General features: G+C 38.4%; 1 protein-coding gene across 3 annotated transcripts in view; it reads left to right on the top strand.

Annotated features, from left to right (window-relative positions):
- Nucleotides 1-1,689: 1,689 nt before the first annotated feature.
- LARS2 (leucyl-tRNA synthetase 2, mitochondrial) overlaps nucleotides 1,690-19,028 on the top strand; it is an 88,567-nt gene continuing 71,228 nt past the window's right edge. For 2 of the 3 annotated variants that reach the window (XM_037384956.1, XM_037384957.1), the window contains exons 1-4: nucleotides 1,690-1,793; nucleotides 3,739-3,989; nucleotides 5,662-5,790; nucleotides 15,645-15,736. In XM_037384956.1, the coding sequence (XP_037240853.1) occupies nucleotides 3,756-3,989; nucleotides 5,662-5,790; nucleotides 15,645-15,736 (455 nt within the window). In that variant the 5' untranslated portion in view covers nucleotides 1,690-1,793; nucleotides 3,739-3,755. The remainder of the gene's footprint in view (nucleotides 1,794-3,738; nucleotides 3,990-5,661; nucleotides 5,791-15,644; nucleotides 15,737-19,028) is intronic. The other variant, XM_037384958.1, reaches the window with a different exon arrangement.

Raw genomic sequence — 19,028 nt, 5'->3', positions numbered from 1 at the left:
AACAGGCCAGGCAGGGGTTGGATATGCTGCTCGCTCATCTGTCTGCCCTGAGTAGGCAGTAATCCCCGCAGAGCACAGGGAGCAAGCAGGGACACAAGCCCTCAAATGGTCCCACATGAATCATGGGAGTGCAGGGGTCAGGGCTAGTGTGAGGGAAATCATCTGTTGAGGTTAAAAGATGTCCCACCTCGTCACGAGCTCTCTTGTTTGTCCTGGGGAAAGGTGTCAGGTGAGGACTGCACTGCCTGTCCCCTCACACCACAAAATGCCCTGTCTTCCCCCCGCCCAGGAACTTGCACAGCAGCTCAGAGAGATTTGAGACTGGAAGATCTGTTAGATCAAAGTCACCATTGCTGGCCAAAAGGGAGATCAACAGGAAAGCAAAATCAAATTAGTGAAACTGTACCAGTTTATAAGCTGGGTAGACATCAGAGCTGCTCTCAGTTTTTCTGCGGTGAAAAGGTTATAGTTTAAGCATATTTGACAGGTAGACACAACCAAGCAGAAAGCTTACACTCAATAAATACTTACTTTTAGTCATATAAGAAGCCCCTATCCCTAGAGCACAAAAAGGTACATGCTACTTTAAGCATTGCATAAACCAATGTGTTGGTTTAAACACTGCTAGAAACACAACAGCGAAGAGAAAGGCTTGAAAATGAGAAGAATCAACAGTGGCCAGCAGCAAAAGGGCACAATCCACAGGAAAAAGAATGAATTTTATGTTCCTTGGAGGCTACTACAAGCTACGTGCAGTGATTAAAAACAGCTTTGAACTGTAGAGTGTTGATGACATGTTAAGATGCTATTTTCCAGCCAAAGCTAGAATTAATTAATTGCTCTTTTCCTCATTAGTCAAAAAGACATCACAAAACAACTATTGGCTTTTTCTTTGAATCTGCCTCTCAAAAAAAGCAAAAAAAAAAAAGAGAAATAAAATTGAGGACCAAATGCTGCTGAAATATAACCCTGAACTACATGGCCACTTCACAGAGTATCTGAATACACTGTGGAAGTAAGCAGAATTAAACACTGCGCAACTTACTACAGAGATTCAGTCCCAGTTAATTGACTCTTTATTTACAGTGGATTTCCTAGGTTGGCATGTTAAATATCTGAAGTACACAGATATATGCAGTGACAAATTTAGCCTCATGTTGCCCAGCAGAAGATCCTTCAGACTCTCAGGAGCGCTCTTACATGTTCCTCAGGTGACTACCTTGCTTTTATCCGCAGCCGTCCTCATCAAAGACCTACTGAAACGTTTGTAGGCCTGAGGGGCCAAGGACTGAGCAGCTGCCAGGCAGCCCTGGTAAGCCCTTGTAATACGTGAAGGCGGCGCAGGTACTCTGCCTGAGGTGAGGTGCTGTTTGGTCTTCTAAAATGCATGCCCGTGCCTGAACTCTCTAATTAAAAGGGTTGCTATCTACCTCTAGTAGGTTAATAACTGCCTATCACTGCTGAAATTCAACTTCTGCCCCATATTTTTCAAGTTTTCAGCGCAAGCTCCGAGTGCATCCCTCTTAGGCCGGGCTGCCGCGTCGGAGAGCCGCGCTTCCCTCCCGGCCCGCCTGCTGGGAGGCTCGGGGCTTCGAAACACAGCTCCGTCCCTCTGAGCCATTCGGCTCTCACACAGCCGCGCCGGGCCGGGCCGCCGTGCGCGGGAGGCGGTGCGGGGGCGGTGCATGCGCCGTGCCGGCCGCCGGCGCCAAAAGCGAGACCAAGATGGCGGCGGCCAGGGCGCGGAAGTGAGGCTTGGGGCGCGTGAGGGGCAGCGGCGGGTTCCCGCGCAGGTAACGGTTCCCCCCGCGGCGGGCGCGCCTCCCGTCGGGCTAACGGCTCAAACGGCCGCCGGTCTCTGCTCCTCCTCACGCCCACCCCCGGGCGGCCTTTGCCTCCGGAGCCTGCACCCCGGCACCCTCCCCGCTTCCCCCGGCCCGCTCGTTAGCGTCGCGGCCCGCGCCTTGCCGCTGGCGAGGCAGGCTCCCCCCCGCCTCCCCCAGCGGTCCCGCGCCCCGCAGTCTCCCCCAGCCAGCCCCCTGGGGAGCTTTGCCCTAACGTTGTGTGACCCGGGCTGCGGCCCCTTTCCCTCTTGCATCCGCTGCTCTGACCCCTGCTCATGTGACTGGTAGGGCCCGAGGTCGCTAATGCACCCTGGCAGGCGTGACATTGGCAGGTGGGCTTCTGAGCTGTGTGCGGGCATGGGGTCTAGCTTGTGTCTTCCTGTCTCACTTCAATGAAGGATTCAAGGCTTCACAGCTGTATAGCTGTTGTGTTTTAAAATCCGTATTTTGTAAATCAGCAATGCTGAAAGTGGCCTGCCGTAATGAAGCACTCCTTTCTGTTGTCAAATAAATTGAAGTAATAGATACAAGTAATAAAAAAAAATAAACCCAAGCAAAACAGTGAAATGTTCTTGCTAATTTTGAGCTGAGTACATAAGTGTAAGGTTATGGAGAGGGAAAAATTAGGTGCCTCCTGTATAATTTGTGTGCAGGGAATCCTAAATTCACTCCTTGGATTTGTTGTTTCTATGAATGAGAGATATTTTAGAGATTAGCAACAAAAAAATCAAAGCACTAGCATGATACATGCAAATGAAAAAATGTTAAAAAGGGGCCTGCTTGATAAATAAGAGAGAAAAGGTGCAATTCTGTAGATATTAGATCTAATGAGATTGGCAATGAGGTCTTGTGTATGCATGTGTAATGAATGCTAAGGAAGTGTAACTCCCACTAGCTTATTGAGGACCTAGGTGATGTAGCAATTATTTTTACTGATAATGTTGCTGTTGTATGGGGAATACATAAATAAAACAAATTCTTATACACTTATTTCTATATACTCTCTACACAGAGATTTTCCTGATGTAACTGCAAGAAAAATTATGAACTGACTGAAATAGCTAGCTTGGTCCAACAGTCAAGTGTATAGGCCAAAAATCTGAAGAAAAAATAAACAACCAAACCTCTCAACCACAGAGGCTAGGATATATTGATGTAAATAAAGAAACAAGTTTTTTAAAAGGGAATTTGGGGTGAAGATGAGGAAGAAATCTCAGAGTAGGGGTTTTCTTAATGCTGTATTTCCTACTGGAGAAAGTAAAATCCATAAATACCGTACTGAGACCAATCCCAAACATGCGGACTATCTGATCTTTCTCACATCTGAGTAGATTTACTTTAGAAGACTCACTCTAAAGCACGATGAGTTCTTTTAACTGGATTTTTAGTTGAAAGAGGAAGCCTTAGCAAAATATTCAATTTAGAGCATCTAGTTGAAATCTACTAATTATAGTCATCCTCCCCCGTGTCTTCTCAGTGATGACAAATTCAGTAGTTTTACAGTATAATTTCATCCAACTTCTCCCCATTTCATTCTAAATTTTTACTAACACCTTGTTAACCATGTTCTGTTCAGGCAGCTGAGCTTCTTGAACCTTCAATTGACTAGTCCTGCCTTTATGAGAGATTGAATGTAAGAATTTTATCTTATTAGAGAAGACATCTAACAGAACAGCGTTGTTCCGTGCAAGGGCCACAGCTCTCTTGGCTAAAAAATTAATGCTTTTGTAATTCAAACACTTGGGAATAACGTGCAAGTACCAGGGAAAACCACCAAGTAATCTAAATCCAGCTAAAATAGGTTTCATAGCTACCAAATGTCTGTATAATCATAATAACTGTGGCATTGCTGTTATATATTGTAGACTGAAACATGTATTTTTGTCTTTTCCAGATATCATAACCTTAAGAATGCAGGTGGTTTGTCAGAGAGTTGGTACTTCTTCCTCATGTTTGAAGAGACAACTAAATGGCTTCCTGGGTTTACTTAAATTGCAGAGGAGACTGGTTCCTGCTTATGTCAGAACTATTTACAGTGAGACGGGGAAATGGGAAAAAAGCTATGGGTTGAAGACAAGAAAAAGAGTTGAAAATTGGTGGCTCCCAAGAATAAAGGAACAGTTCTGCAGAATTTCAGAAACTGATGTAAGCATTATGAAAAATTTGGAAATTACGTTTGATATTTTGGATGGAATTAGTTGAAATTTAGTACAGTTGGCTTATAACAAGGAGATGTATGTTACATTTCAGGAGAAAATACTTCTATATTATAGTAGATTATTTAAAACAGCTTATGAAATAGGTACAAAAATAGAAATTAAAAAAATGTTAAGGAAAACACAGTGATAAGCAGAGTATGAACTTATAAATTTAGGGGAGTGTCGAAGTAATCAATTCTTTCTACATTATACCACATTTAGGAATTCATTATTTAAAGTATTAAATGAAGCATGTACATTTGCAACTTCTGTAAACAATTTTCTCAAGGTCTTGTTTCCAATTGTTATGACAAATCTATTACATTGCACACTGTGACTCATTAAGACCTATGTTAAGGGAAGATGATTTAAGAATATTTTCTGATTTATAGTGTTTTAGGATTAATAAGTGACTTGCAGAAAAAGCAAGTTTTCCCCATGCAATAAAATATCTTGAAACAATGTTAATCTTGGTCTCTGATTCTTTTTGCCTTCACAATTATGCTCAGTCACACAGATACAAAAACATTTTTGTGCCCCTTCACTGTTTTTGTTAATTTAGGCTTGTGTCTTTAATATCTGACAGTACATGTAATACACAGGTACACCATATGTCATACCTATGATAAATTCTAAATTGTGTGTTTAATGATATTTTTGTTTAGCCTTACAGTTAAAGTAGATTTAATAACATCTCATATTAAGAGGCAAATAGCGTATAGTGCTGCAGTGAAGCATTCAGAATATTTCTGATGTTGCTATTACTGGACAAAAGTGATGAAGTGACATTTGCTAAATATGCATAGAGTTTTGTTCAGAACAGTAAAAGCTGTCCGTAATTTTTTTCACTATTAACATAAGGAAAACAATGTAGGAACTTACCCAGCATGGATCAATGATAAATTCAATCGTAATCAAGATGTATTAGGAATAAATTTCCTGAGAGAGATGATGTTTGATTTCTTTAACTTTTGTCAATTTCTCAAACCCAACTAAATGAAGTTTTTACCTTTTCACTACAAGATACTGCTTGTAAGATATCTTTGGATCTGAGCATACGTAGTGGAACTGAACAGTTTCACTTCAGTGAATGTTCATGCAATTGCAAATGATTGAGTTAGTTGCTCGGTGAGTTAATGCTGTTTAGCTGACAAAAAGCAACTGGCCAGGAGTGAGCTCCATGTTTATTGTGAATACAAGGTAAAACTTATTTAAACTGTTAAGAGGATAATTTAATCTGTCATGTTTTCATTTTTTGGTGGGATAGACTGGGAGCACGTAGATAATCAGTTACAGATGCTATGGTAGGGAATGGTGATTTGTTAAACTGCAGTTATATTAATACATATTTTGTTGAGTAAAAATTGATTAAAAACATAATTTTTTAAGTGCCATATAAATACAAATTGATGAGATGGCAGCCAAGTCTGGTAAAGCATCTCTGTTTACAGCCCCAAAGAATTTGATCTTACTAACTTTGTCAGTGCTTGCTTGGATCACTGGTTACAACAGAACTTTGTTTCTCCTCATGGTACCATATAGTCTATAATGTGCACATGTATTTATTCAAGTGAAATGCTAACTCATGTAGTTACAACTTTCTAAAAATTTTTTTCTAGAAATCAAGACCAAAATTTTATGTGCTTTCTATGTTCCCATATCCTTCTGGAAAGCTTCACATGGGCCACGTTCGTGTCTACACCATCAGTGATGCAGTAGCTCGGTTCCAGAAAATGAGAGGGATGCAGGTAAGAGAAGATCAGCAGTAGGGCTAAGTGTTTTCTTGATGTTTAAGTGAAGGTTTAGTTGGAATATATGCTACAGGTTTGTAGATAATGACCTGTGGAGTTTTGAATATTGAATTTGAGACTTTTTTGAAATGTGGTGGTCAGAACTCACTCTTGATAACAAATTCTTAGAAGCTATCTCAAATGATAGAGCTGATGGTGTATCAGCTACCTGAATCTATTGATGTAAGGCACAGTGTTGAGATGTGTGGCTGCACTTTCTATAAGAGGAGACTGAAGACCCTACTGCTGTCTGGGTTGGGACCATGGGAGAGGCAAAGGTGTAGCTGGCAAGAGAAAACTGAGACACCGTGGAAGTCAACTCATTTCACCTCTCCTGCTTCTGAGAACTGGTTGCTGTCCTTTGTCAGACGGAGGGATGTCCTGCTTCACTGTGCCAGCTGGGAAGCAAACCCTTTCTTGTGACTGCTACAAGTCAGATAACAGGGTCATGTCACATGTCACATTGTGTGGATGTAACTGTAGAAGTGTCTGTTCTGCAGCAGCTGACCCCTTGGCTTGCCTATTTCAGCCTTGCTCACACATATGGAACGCTGAAGGTGCAAGTCTACAAGGTAGGCTAAGACTAACTTACTTGCTGCCTCTGCAAGGAGAAATTCCACTTTCCCTTCTATATTCCTCTGTTTCCCAGTCCACCCCGTGCCTGCCATCATTTCTCCCTTGCTCCCTTCTCTCTCCCCGTTAGGTAGAAGGTGTAGTGGAGAGCCTAGTCCCTGCGGTCTACAGGTGGGATCATGCTCGGTGTTGTGCAGTAAAGGCTGGTGGGTAAAAGTTGAAGGATGTAAGGAAGGTGTGGGAGAATTGTTGCCTGATTGACAATCATATTATGAAGGAAGAAGACATTTGGTAGGGGGAAAAAGTTGAGAATCTGGGAAACAGTAGGAAGGAGGAATATGGGGAGAGAATACACAATTTTGGCGTAGGGAGCAAAAGGAAAGGAACGTCCCTAGGCAAGAATCTAGGATGAGACTTAGAAAGGAATTCTCTCTAATGAATGAGAGAGAAGGAGCAGCTTAAGAATATAGGAATCAGAACCTCAAAAGAGTACAAAGAAGATGAAATGGAGAAATAAATATTGGTTGCTGGTTGTGTATTTCCTTGCTACAAGTGCTGTAGAAGTGTCGCGTTTCCTGGATGTATCACCATCCATGAGACTTTTAAAGGTATTGTCACTGAATTATTCAGTGTGTTGCCTTTCCAAATAACTATGCGTTTTATGCCAATGTTGAACATACTGTACACTGAATATGTGCTGCTATGCTGCTTTACAGAAAGGCATTCTCATGCTTTTAAAATTACAGGAAAAAGAAATAACTGCCTTAGACTTTAAATAAGAAAAAAAATACCCCAGTTGGTTGTAACACTAATCTTTCCTAAGTCCTCTGAATGACCAGAACTTAGATCTCGCTAAAAACTAATGAGCTAACTGGGCTCTTGAAGGGATTTGGATGTTAAGACCGCTGGAGATGTCATTTCATGACATGGCTCATCTTTCATCAGTAACAGTGGAGATATCCACTAATTTCTGTTCAGAAATATGAAAACTTGCTTACTCTTGCACTAGCAAAGATAAAGTGAAAATAATTGTCTACATTCAGTAGGATGCTGTAGGTGTTAGGTTTTGAATACAAGGTAAATAAGCACCTTTAGTAGAAACTTTTGGAGAAAATTAAAAGATAATGTAATTGCAGTGAAACACGAGCCACTGTGAAAGCAAGTTTTTATTTCCACATTTGGCTATTTTTTCTAGAAAAGTTTAAAAAGTCTTTTAAAGTTTTAAAATCTTGCATTTCAGCTTATTTTTATATTTCATGTAAAAATGACTTTGAAGGATATTAGAGTGCCTGCAGATCATGCTGAATTTCTATAAATACATGTGTCTTCTGTTGTGTTAACCACTTTGAACATCTATTTATGACTAAAGGTGGGCAGCTAAAGAATTTAACCTTCATGTACGATTAAGAGACATTAAAGATCTCTCAGATGATTTTCTGAGTATGTCAGATTAAGAGCTATTGTGTTGGTGATGTACAATAACTTGCTGGAACTTATATTTACCTTAAAACCCCTTTTCTTTATTAGCCTTGCTAATTTCTCCATCACTTAGAATTAAAATATTTGATTTTCTCCTTGCAATTAATTTATTAGCCTCTAGATGTTTTGTCTGGCCATCTTTATAGTTGTACAACGAATTAAAGATTTAAATTTCTTTATTGTGATGATAGTAAGCTATGACATAGTTATGTCTTATCATACATAAAATTTTATATTCCCAAGAAAAGTGTTTTCCCTGTATTCAAGGGAATTACTGGAATTCTTCAGTACATAAAAAGAAACAATGCTTTAGAAACAAAAAATGTTAGTATGCGTAAGTTTGAAGTTACTCTATTGATTTTTTTTTCTGGAAATTCAGCTTTAATATTGCATGTTTGAAAGTTCAGGGACTGCTGATTTTTCTTGAGTGAACATTGTAAGTAGAAGTGAATGTATTTCATGTACTCGAGGCACATTTAATGTAAGATTTTTGTGTCGTAATGTTGTTTAAACTTTGCTTCCATCATTTCCAAACTGTAAAAAGGGGTCATTGAAAATAATCTTAGGAACTGTATCTCTACATATAGGTGTAGACCCTGGTTAGTAAGTCATAAAGTGGTGCTAGAGGCAATACAGGTAGGTTAAAAGTGTTTGTAAGGCAATGAGGAATGATGGGCTGTTACTACGAAAAATAGAGGCAAAAATATTCAGACTTAAGAGTTCCGAGGGAGAACTTCAGACTAGTGTCTATTTATTGTCTAATAAACAGTAAGGGAAGATACCAGAATAAATATATATGGTGTGTACATAGTTGACTTGTATAATGATTAAGAGAGTAATGTTATGTTGAATAAAGTGGAGATATTTTTCTTAGGGAATGCCTTCATAAGAAAATAGTAAATTAGTTTGACACATGTAATGTGAACAGGCAAGAATTGGCTTATTTGTTATAATAAGTAAGGACAAGTTTGAATGCGTTTGCAAAGGGATTAGAGCTCCTTTGGTAAATTGGAAACATTCTTTGGAATGCATTAGTGTAATTTCTTCATATTGGAGGTAGTTTGAAATCTTAACTAGGAAAGTGATAAATCATTTGGATACTGTTTTTGTGTTTCTCTAAAATGGAACATTAGTATTTCATTTTTTAGCTGAATAGGATCTGGTTTTGTTTTAATTAAAATATTCTAGGGAGATAATACTGAAGCTACTGATATTTACCAGAAACTTATACTTCACCAGCATTTTAAGTGGGAAAATAAATATTAGTCACTCTTCCCCCAACCCCTCCTTGGAAGAAATACTGCTTCCACATGAAGCTGTAGATGATATTGGTGACTAATGACCCTGAAAATGGGCAATCAAAGAAATTACCTAATGAGCAGCAGCCTTTTCTGCAATACATGACTGGCTGGTCATTTATTAAATGGTGTGCAGGGGTGGCATTTAATGCAAGTGGAACGTAACAGTAGGCAGTCACTTCTTCAATGTACTGATGAGTTAGAAGCTTCACAGAGTTTTCAGTAAGGGGTGCATGAATGTGTGTGTTGTGGTACAGAGGTAATCACCAGAGTTGTACTGGTGTGGGACCAGCACATTTATTGTGCTGGTGGGTGATGAAGTCCCATTTGTTTTACCTGAAGATCAGACCAGGGAAGCATTGACTTGTTCCAACACTCCTTAAGGACCTGTAGGCAGTGTACGGGAAACACACTCTGTCATACACTTGGACTGGGTTGCTGGGTAAATGATTTGTAGAGTACATCTGTTGTAAGATAACTTGTTTTCATTCTAATTACTGAAGGCGAAATTTGAAGTCCTTGTGTGGAAACTGTAAAATATCTAGGTTACTTAGCATGAATGCACTGAGCTAGTCTCTTTCAAAATGTGTTAAGGATAACATATTTATTGAAGTGCAATTAAAACCGTTTTGCAATGGAAAGTTCTAGTCACAGATCTTATTGCATATATATTTCTTTTAAAATGCTATGAAAAAGTTATTTATATATTTTAAATTACAGATTTGTATCTATTAATAAACGAATCCAAAACTATAATGTACAGTTTCTGGTTGTGTTTTCTCCATGAGTTTGCATGCGTGTTTTGAATTCAAATGTAGGAGTTTTGTAAGAAATTAAGAGATTTCCTATTTATTATTTGAGTGCCATGTTCATGGTGATTTTCACCATGGCAGATTTCCAGTCTGCTGCTGCTTGGGGAAAAAGTATTTACTGCTGCTTTATCATGCTATCATTATCATGTCTTTGATGAATTCCAAAGTGGATAATTTGTGCCTCTCAGAGGACTGAGAATAATTCCCTTAGCAATCAGTAAACAGAGAGTGGTCCAGTTCAATAGTTCCTGTGACATCTTTGTAATAAAATTTTGAATTGAAATTGATACCACAGCGAGACTGTCACCTGTGTGTTGCGCAGAAATGAGAATGATCGTTAGACAATTCAGTGTGAAATTCCCGTACACTAGGATCAGTTTTCTTAATTTATACTTAAACTGCTCCTGATAGATGGGATTGGAAGATTGTCAGTGATATTTCCACAATATCCCCAAATTACTTAACGACCATTTTCTTGTTATCCAGAACATACATTTTTCTTCTCTAAACTGTATTTTCATTGTTTTCCTTTTCAGCAGTGAATCTTTATACTCTTGAAATTGCAAAAGTAAATGGTATTGAAGAAAGACAGGCAAGTTTAATTCAAACTTTATAATTAATTCATCAGTAGGATTAATTATTTCAATACAGTTCCATTTTCTGATGATCTTTAGCTGCTATTCTCAACCATTTTTTTTTTTGTGTGAAGCTATTGTGTCCTTTTGCCAGGTTATGTTCTGTGGTATAAACAAAGTATTACAAGTATCCTCTCTGAATTGAATCTTATTTAAATTTAGCTTTCCAGTAGCAAGTACTGAAGGTGTTAATGAGCTCAGTCTGTTTCATTTTGAAAGAAAAAGAAAATGAGATATTATTGTAAATGTAATTATATTAGACAAGAGTGTGTGAGATTAAGGAAGCAAGCGACACCTTTGTTTTCTAAATGTGGTAATGTGCGGACATAGAATAATTTCTCATATTTTGTATCTTGTGAGAACAAGAGATAAATGAGAGCATTTTATAAGCAGAGTTATGTTTTGATAGGAATCTGTGTGGGTTGATTTTTTTAAAAATTTGAAAGTGCCTTATCAGAATACTAATATGCAGCATTGTGTTGCAGAGAAGCATTGAAATAGTCCTTGCTAGAATGTACACACTAGTAAAAAGTTCATTATTTTAATCTATTTCCAGGTGTGCCTTGTCTGCTTGGGGATTATTTTTTTTTTTTGGGTGGTGGTAGTATTTTAGCTGTTGTGTAACTGTTTATTACCTAGGACACTTAAAAGACAATCTAGTCTGCATTCAGATGGAGGTCCTGTATTTAAAATGTATTCTATCTGCAGTCTGTTTACAAATCAGATTTTCAACATGTTCAGCATAATTGTAGGTGGCCAGTGGAAGAAGCAGCCATCCTCTCCTTTCCCCTCTCCATTTGTGTGTCCTTACTGTCTCACTTGTGTGTGGTTGCGCAATTGTCAGATCAAGTGCAAAGAGGGTGACAGAAAGTTGCTGCTGGAACGAGGGGTGTTTTCTGGCAGCTGGAAATCATGATCATGGATCACCCATTTGGTCAGCCTGTTTTGCCTTGTTCATGTAGTGTGTCATGGGGCTGCAGCTCGAGGCAGGAAACTAGACTTTGCTGTGTTGATTCAAATTGTTAATCTGTCAGCGAGTCTCTTTTCATTTTTGGTTGTGCTATCACGCATTCTCTGAAATAAATGTATTTATTTACAGGCATCTTTGACACTGGTTCTGCTGTCTGTCTTAAAATTTATAATGCATTGGTCTGGATGTAAGAAAGATACATCAGCTCCCTGGTCATATTTTTGAGACATACTGAGCACATCAGGAGAGCAAACAAGTTCTTTGTTTCCTTGCAAACATTAAGGAAAACTCACTGAATCGTCTGTCCTAGTTATGTTGATGGGAGGCATGGAACTGAGTGTTATGAGATCACTATTGGCTTTGTGTTATATAGTACTTACTGATCTTGCCTACTGATGTCAGTGTGATGGGCTGATTGTTGCAGCGGTGAATAGATGGGAAATCCTCTGAGAGGAAGAGCTGAGATCTCAGAAATTAATTCATGGAGTTACTGTGGCTTCTTTACTTTGTCCCACAGTCACATTAAGAGCTCTAGCCGTCATTAATGACAAATTTTTGACCGTGCTGTGAAATGATTCTTAAAGTTGTGCTTCAAGCTAATATGAAGTCAGAGCCTTTGGGATCTAAAATGCTTCACGATGCAACTGTTTTCCTTTTTAATAATCTGCTCCTGAAAAGACCACTCAGTGTGGTAGTTACTGAGTGCTTTGTTCCCCACGCAGTCATTAATCACTTCCTCGCAACTTCGTGTTCCTGTGCAAAACATAGGATGTTGAATGGTAGAAAACACCAGTCTTTCATAGCTGATCCTGCCTGATCATGTGAACTTCTGAGGATCTTAAGCCATGTAATCTGTGTTCAAGACTAACCTAGTAGTTTTACCGGGGAAGAGTTTACCTGCCCACTTCATTGTGGAGACCAGAAACACAGAGCTGCCTTTGGTGATCGTACTGGCTTCTGCTGTCTTAAAATGATGGAAACTATAGCCTGCCTTCTTCTACCAGGTACAGGCATCCTTAGACTCATGCAAGCCTCCTGTTGTACAAGATAAGTTTATTGTTTGTTTTCTTTCTCTTTGCCCTTAGAGAAAGTACTGTCTGTACCAGAGATGCAATGCTTGGAAGAACGGTCACTCGAGTGAGCAGAATTGAACCCTCAGTTGCATAAGGTTTAGAGACTGCTGTCAGAAGCAATCAAGTCAGCATGCAAGAAAGTCGATGACTTTCTTCTGCTTGTCAGTAATGCTGGAGAGAGCAGCTGTATTTTCTGCTAGTTAGAGTTTATGACGAGCCCATCAAGGAGCTGCAAGGAATATCCTTTGGTCTTCAAAATTGCTTTCTTCCTATTTTTTCTTTGTTTTGAACAGTCAAACTGTTCCTTTATTCTTTGTGCCAACTTCTGACATGTTAGTTGTGTATTTTCTTCTCCTCTTCCACATCTCTTGAGAATTTTGATGCTTTTCAGAACTCTGTGGTTAATCTCAGCCTTGTGTTTTATGTTGGCTAAAGTAGAGCCAAGATGTAATGCCAAGTGCTGTGTGGAGACTGTGCCATTTTAACAGTAGATACGTAACATACATTCCAGCCAGAGGCAGCTGACCTGTTGTTTAGACAAATGCATTTCACAAACCTTTCAAATCCAGTCACAGTAGAGAAGTAAAAGAGACAATAAACTTGAAATAATTTTCTAAACCACTGTGCATGTTACATTCATCTCTATAGCAACTACATAAATAGATCTATCCTGGAGATTAATTTGAGGATATTTTTAATGTCTCTTTAAATTCAGGTTTCTGATTGAAACTTGAATTAGCGTACTTTAACTTGAAGAATGCTATTGGTTGTTAAATTGAACTGTCTTTTGGATGTGATAAGTGAACACGTTGTATGATATTTTTAATATGTATGCTAGAATTGGGAAGATCTGTTTGAGCAGATAACTCCTGCTAGTGCTGATGGTACAGTGATAAAATGTCTGCACGTTAGCTGTCTGGAGCATCAGTCAGCCCTCTTGGGGAGTGCAGTCGATAGTGAAGCTGTTTTTCCCACATCCTTTTGCTCATGAGTGTGAGATTGTGCCTTGCTTTTGGCTGCCTATCTATATCCAGGAGATCTTCAGAAGCCAAATTTTACAAAAAATAATCAGGAGTAGTTTTTCTATTCTCTTCTAATGTGCATCAGCTTGTAGTAAAAGAAGAAATTCGTAGGGATTCAAATATAAGGCATTTGTCTAAACAAAGGAGGGTTGAATAAAAGAAAGTATGTATTATACATGAAAAAAAGAAATCTGGTTTATTTTATCATTTCTGTACAGAGACAGGTCATCAGCAATAGTAGCGGTCAAAAAGAGCTGAGCTGCAGAAACTAATACTTCAGTAGGTCCTTAAGAAATTCTGCTGAAATTTGTACCTTATGTAAGGTTTACCTTTCTTCTTTCTCTTTTATACCAATAGTTTTGATTACTGGTGGGGTGAGGGAGAGAAGGGCTGGGGACAGGAGTGCTTCAACGGGTGTTCACAAGTGGTTTAGGTTTCAAATGAGGTTTTTCCATGTAAGGCTTATAATGTGGAGAGGTACGGAGTTAGGGCTCATATTTTCTGACTCTGTGATATGAGGAGCAATAATATGACTGATAATAGGTAAAATTTGTAACACAGAATAGCATTCTGATTTCTGTTAGATTCATACATAAAAAGTGTGCTGTTGCATGGACCCTTACTGTACTGGCTTGAATCACAGTTGATCACAGATTAATACCTTTGGTTTTGTTGCTGCATCAGCGGAGTAATGGTACACAGCGGGTTTAGTTTTAGCTCAGTATTGAAAACGAGAATGTTGAGAAGTCACATCTGTTAAATCCTGTTGCTTTTACACTGAGTTGGTGCCTAGGGCACCTTTATAAACAAGTCTATAAAGTATTTTTTATGAAAGAATCCATTGAAGTCAGAGGATTGGAAGGCTATGGTAAAAAGGAATAAAAATAATTCAAACCAGTGACAAAAGTAGCTCTTCTGCTTCCAAAATGAACAGATTTTTCACATGGAGATAGTTTATGAGATTACTGTAGCTGGGTTTGCTTGCTTATTGCTTGTTTGCTTACATGCAACTGAAGAACAAATTCTTCATATAAATACTTATTTTAAGGGGTAAACTTTTTTATTTCTTACAACCTATAAAATGTTACTTAAGCGTGTGTTGCTATTGTTAAACTTGTGCACGTTTGTAGGTGTGAGAAATGAGATGGGTTTATCAGGTATCCAATATATGTGTCTTTAATGAGAACATCTTAAGTGCTGGTCTTTCTTTCCCTGCATATTAAAAAGGGGGGTTGAATACTTACTGTATTGCTACATTATTTTTCTAAATAATTTGCACATTAATAGGAAAGATACATATCTATTTCAACAGAAATTGTTATATTTTCTACTATACATTTTTTCCCACCACTGAAATACAATCTGTTAGTCTGTAGTCTATATTGACAAGAGATATTCTAGTAAAATTTGGCTAAAACACTTTTCCCCATGCTCTTCATTTTATCTGTTGGATTTTAGATTATCATTGGGTATTTTTCTTTCTTCAACAAAAAGAAAAAAATAATATGCTATGCATCAGTTACTGTTAGAAAACCATTGGTTCAGTTAGTTTTGCTTACGTTCTTCTCCTTCTTTAGAATGAATATTCGGTTGTGTTTAGCAGTAGCATCAACTGCTAATTTTGGCCACCACACAAATTTACAAAGGATTAATTTTTGTCATTGTCAACCTCGTATTGAAATAGTCATGAGGATTTATTACATAATACTTTAAGCTCCCTCTAACACCACATTGTAGATGGCAAGTATGCTTCATATTCATCTTTTAAAACAGACCTAGCCATAGTTGGCATGTTTTGAAGATGTTAACTTGGACAAAGCAAATGCTGAAATGCAAAACACCATTCATTATTTGGATGCAAAACATCATTCATTATTTGGAGGACTCTGTGTGTTGCAGTTGCCATTTCAGAAAGTTATGTAAGATTGTGTTTTCCCATTTTGCTGACAGGTGATAAATCCAATGGGATGGGACGCGTTTGGTTTACCAGCAGAAAATGCTGCAGTTGAACATGGGCTTCACCCTGCAAGCTGGACACAAAGGTAGTTTTTAATTTAAGTTATATGACATTTCCGCTGTGAATACCTGTACTGTGGCCCCCATAAACCAACAAAACAGAGCAAAACCAGTGTAGAATTAGAAGAAAGATGGTACAGAAAGAACCAGGGCTATTTTCCAATGTTTTATGGGACTGTGCAGATGATTCAGTTTTGAAAATTAAATTTATCAGGATGATTTTCAAGGTTTTTGAATATAATCTCAATGACTTTTATAAAAAAGACAGAATATTGAAAGAGTGACATTTCCCAAACACCCAAATCAATGAGTAAGAAATAAATTGGAATTTCATTGTGATGAGTTAAATCTTAGCATAGAATACACAGTTGAGAATTATGAGCTATGTGGTTAGGTTTACCAGCAGTTTTTAGTACCCCATGAAAGAGGAAGAAGATTGTTTTTTCATTTGAGACTGGGTCTTGGAAACTGATAAGAAGCCGTTATTGCTGCTGATTTCTGTGAAAATTTGGGGCTTTGGACCACAGAATTAGGTGTTGTGTTCCCCTAATATTCTTTAAAATTAGTAAAAAGTTACATAAATAAACATTAATTTCTATAAAATACTCTGAAACCAGTCTTCTTAAGTGAAGCTGTTTGTTGTGCTTGAGATGCAGTAATCTAGCTGTGGTATCTTTTTGGGCCTTGATCCATTTCCTTCTTTGATAATGCTGTTTCTTTTAAGATTTTTCATGCTTTTGGTCCCATGTTAAGATACACAATACTTCTCCAACTAAAATACGATGACAACTGATGTCACTTAGGGAGATTGCATGAGTGCACTACACACAAATTCTGAGTTAGTTATGGTAATTTTTTACAATTTCCTTTCTGTGTGGTTTAGATAAGAATATGCATGAGAACCAGTTACCATCAAGCCACAAAACCAGGTTTTCTTCTTTTGAGAGAGTCTGAAAAATCACTGTGCACAGTGTGTTGTGGGCTGCCCGTTATATTGTAGCATGGTCAGTACAGTAAATTGATCATTTCTGCCTTCCTGCAACAAGCCTGCTGAAGCTCAGCTGTAAAACAAATCTATGTTATATCTGAGTGCCTCGTTTTTACCTCCGTTATCTTAATGGAACCTTCACCAGATAGTGTGTTACTGTGATCCTTACCTACATGACAAATGAGGCACAGAGAAGTGAAGGTTGTAGTTTTGGACCACCAAGGCTGACATTAAGTACTTGCTGGCTGGGTTGATGTTTTCCCCTTCTCTCTACTACGTGGTACCTCCGTTGCTTTGGCACTCAGGACATTTTGCTGAACTGAACCTTTCTGCCAGCTGTCTTGAGTTGAATTGTCTCAAAAGAAAAGCAGCGAGCACATGGGGCAGAGAGACTGCGCGATAGCAAAGACCCATACCAGCTCAGTCTGCCTCGCCTTAGCATTTGTCTAGGTCATACCGAACAGTGTGTGGCAGGGCATAGCCTGAGCTGATTTTCATCTGCTTCTGTGCTGTTCTGTTTTTCTAATTTCCTGTAAATAGGTGTGTATTGTTCCGTACACTTAAAGCAGTTCAGCTGGTAGTTATGAGATGTTTTATACTGGAAAAAAATTTTGCTTTGAAAATTTCCTTAGTACTGAAAAGAGCGATTGCCTACTTTTGAGATGTAGGTGACAACAGGATAACAACAAATTGAGAAAAGCTAGCATATCGTCATTGGGACTGATTATAATGACATCCAAATAGGAAAATTATTTGCATACCTTTTTTTTTTTTTTATGGTAAGGAAGCGAATCGATTCATCAAATGGGCAGTTTAAATTCTGACCACTGAAGTAATTGCTGTCTCCTGTTTTCTCCACTGTCCCTGTCCTGAATGTGTCTCATGCCTGCAGCAGGGATGACTGAACTGAACAAGGAGCTGTGATGTGTTTTAGTCATCCCTGGTGCAGAGCCAACCGCCCCTGTAAAAGGGGGCACACTGTAAGCATTTCAGCATATTGTTTCAGGAGTGAGCAACCGAATTTCAGAGCATCCTGATTTTCTGAAGTGGGGATTTAAATGAACTCAAATTGACTATTACTTCTTATAAAAACCATAAAACAAATTGAAGACAGAGTTACTTATACAAAACACAGACATTTTTGTAAGTAAGAGTTAGTATAGTGGCAGAAGCTTTGTCAAAATACAGTCAAAATTGAAATTTTTGTATTGGTACAGTTTGTTTTGAGTGGGACTTTAATATAAGCAGTACTACTGAAAGGATGGTTTCTCCCAGTGGAAGCTGAGAGTCTGTAAAAGGGTTTCCTGGTATACCCATGCCAGGAAAGGTACCTGACCAGAAAAGGCAGGCCTTTTCCAGAGTAACCAGGGCTCTCTGACCGTTATATACAAGTTATATACTTGCACTACTCAGTTATTCAGCCGTGAAAGTTTGTTCTGGATTAGAATTAAATGCTTAGCTTCATGACTGTCAAATTACCCACTGGGGGAAGATAGATGATACTTTTATCTGACATAGTGCATTTTACTAGAAAGTTAAAATTCTATAAGAATTTTTAAGCAATTTTAAAGTAGAATGAATTCATACCAGGTCACTAGTTAATATTGTGTAATTGTGGGTATTTTGGTAAACTATATTTAGTATATTTTCAAACTAAAGCTTCACTGTATATTCTGATGTATCTTATTTTACGTTTTTATTATACTCTATCTGGGGCCAGCTCTAGCCCTACAGTTCCGCGGTTGACTTGAGTTTATCTATGGTTGTGCTGCCACCAGAAGTTTAGCAGTTCCTTGTCACCTCCCAGGATATATGTTCCCACCACCTCTTTTGTGTTGGCTCTGCTGGTTTTGTGTCCACATTATTGGTTTGATTGGCCTGTTGATCAGAGGGAAGCAAGAAAACAGGTGAGGTTTTTTTGGAAAGCTTTTTGTAGGGCATGTCTTCAGTTTAAATGGGTAAGCTGAGCCAAATCCTACTATAGCCACATAACCACCAGAGCCAAAGCAAAATGCAGCCAGGATAGCATTGCCAGAATAGAGCAGGGTTAAGCTGATGGTGAAAGTGCATCCTACTGCATCATAAAGATTTCAGAGGGCCCTTTGGCTCACCTGCGGTAAAGATAATTAAAAATAATGAGAAGTGGTGCTTCAGAAATGTTTTTCTCAAACTGCACTGCCATATTTGCTTTTCAGTTATGCTTAAATTAAGAAAAATTACTGTCTTGTATACACAGCCATTGGAATTGAACCAGAATACACTAGGGACTTCAAAAATTATTAAATATGAGTATTCTGACAGTTCCTGGAGTTTGACTGCTAGTGAGGTAG

This window comes from Falco rusticolus, chromosome 4, assembly GCF_015220075.1.
Source record: "Falco rusticolus isolate bFalRus1 chromosome 4, bFalRus1.pri, whole genome shotgun sequence".
NCBI classification, from domain to species: domain Eukaryota; kingdom Metazoa; phylum Chordata; class Aves; order Falconiformes; family Falconidae; genus Falco; species Falco rusticolus.
The sequence above is the reverse complement of the archived record's forward strand: the minus strand, read 5'-3'. Positions and strand labels throughout refer to the sequence as shown.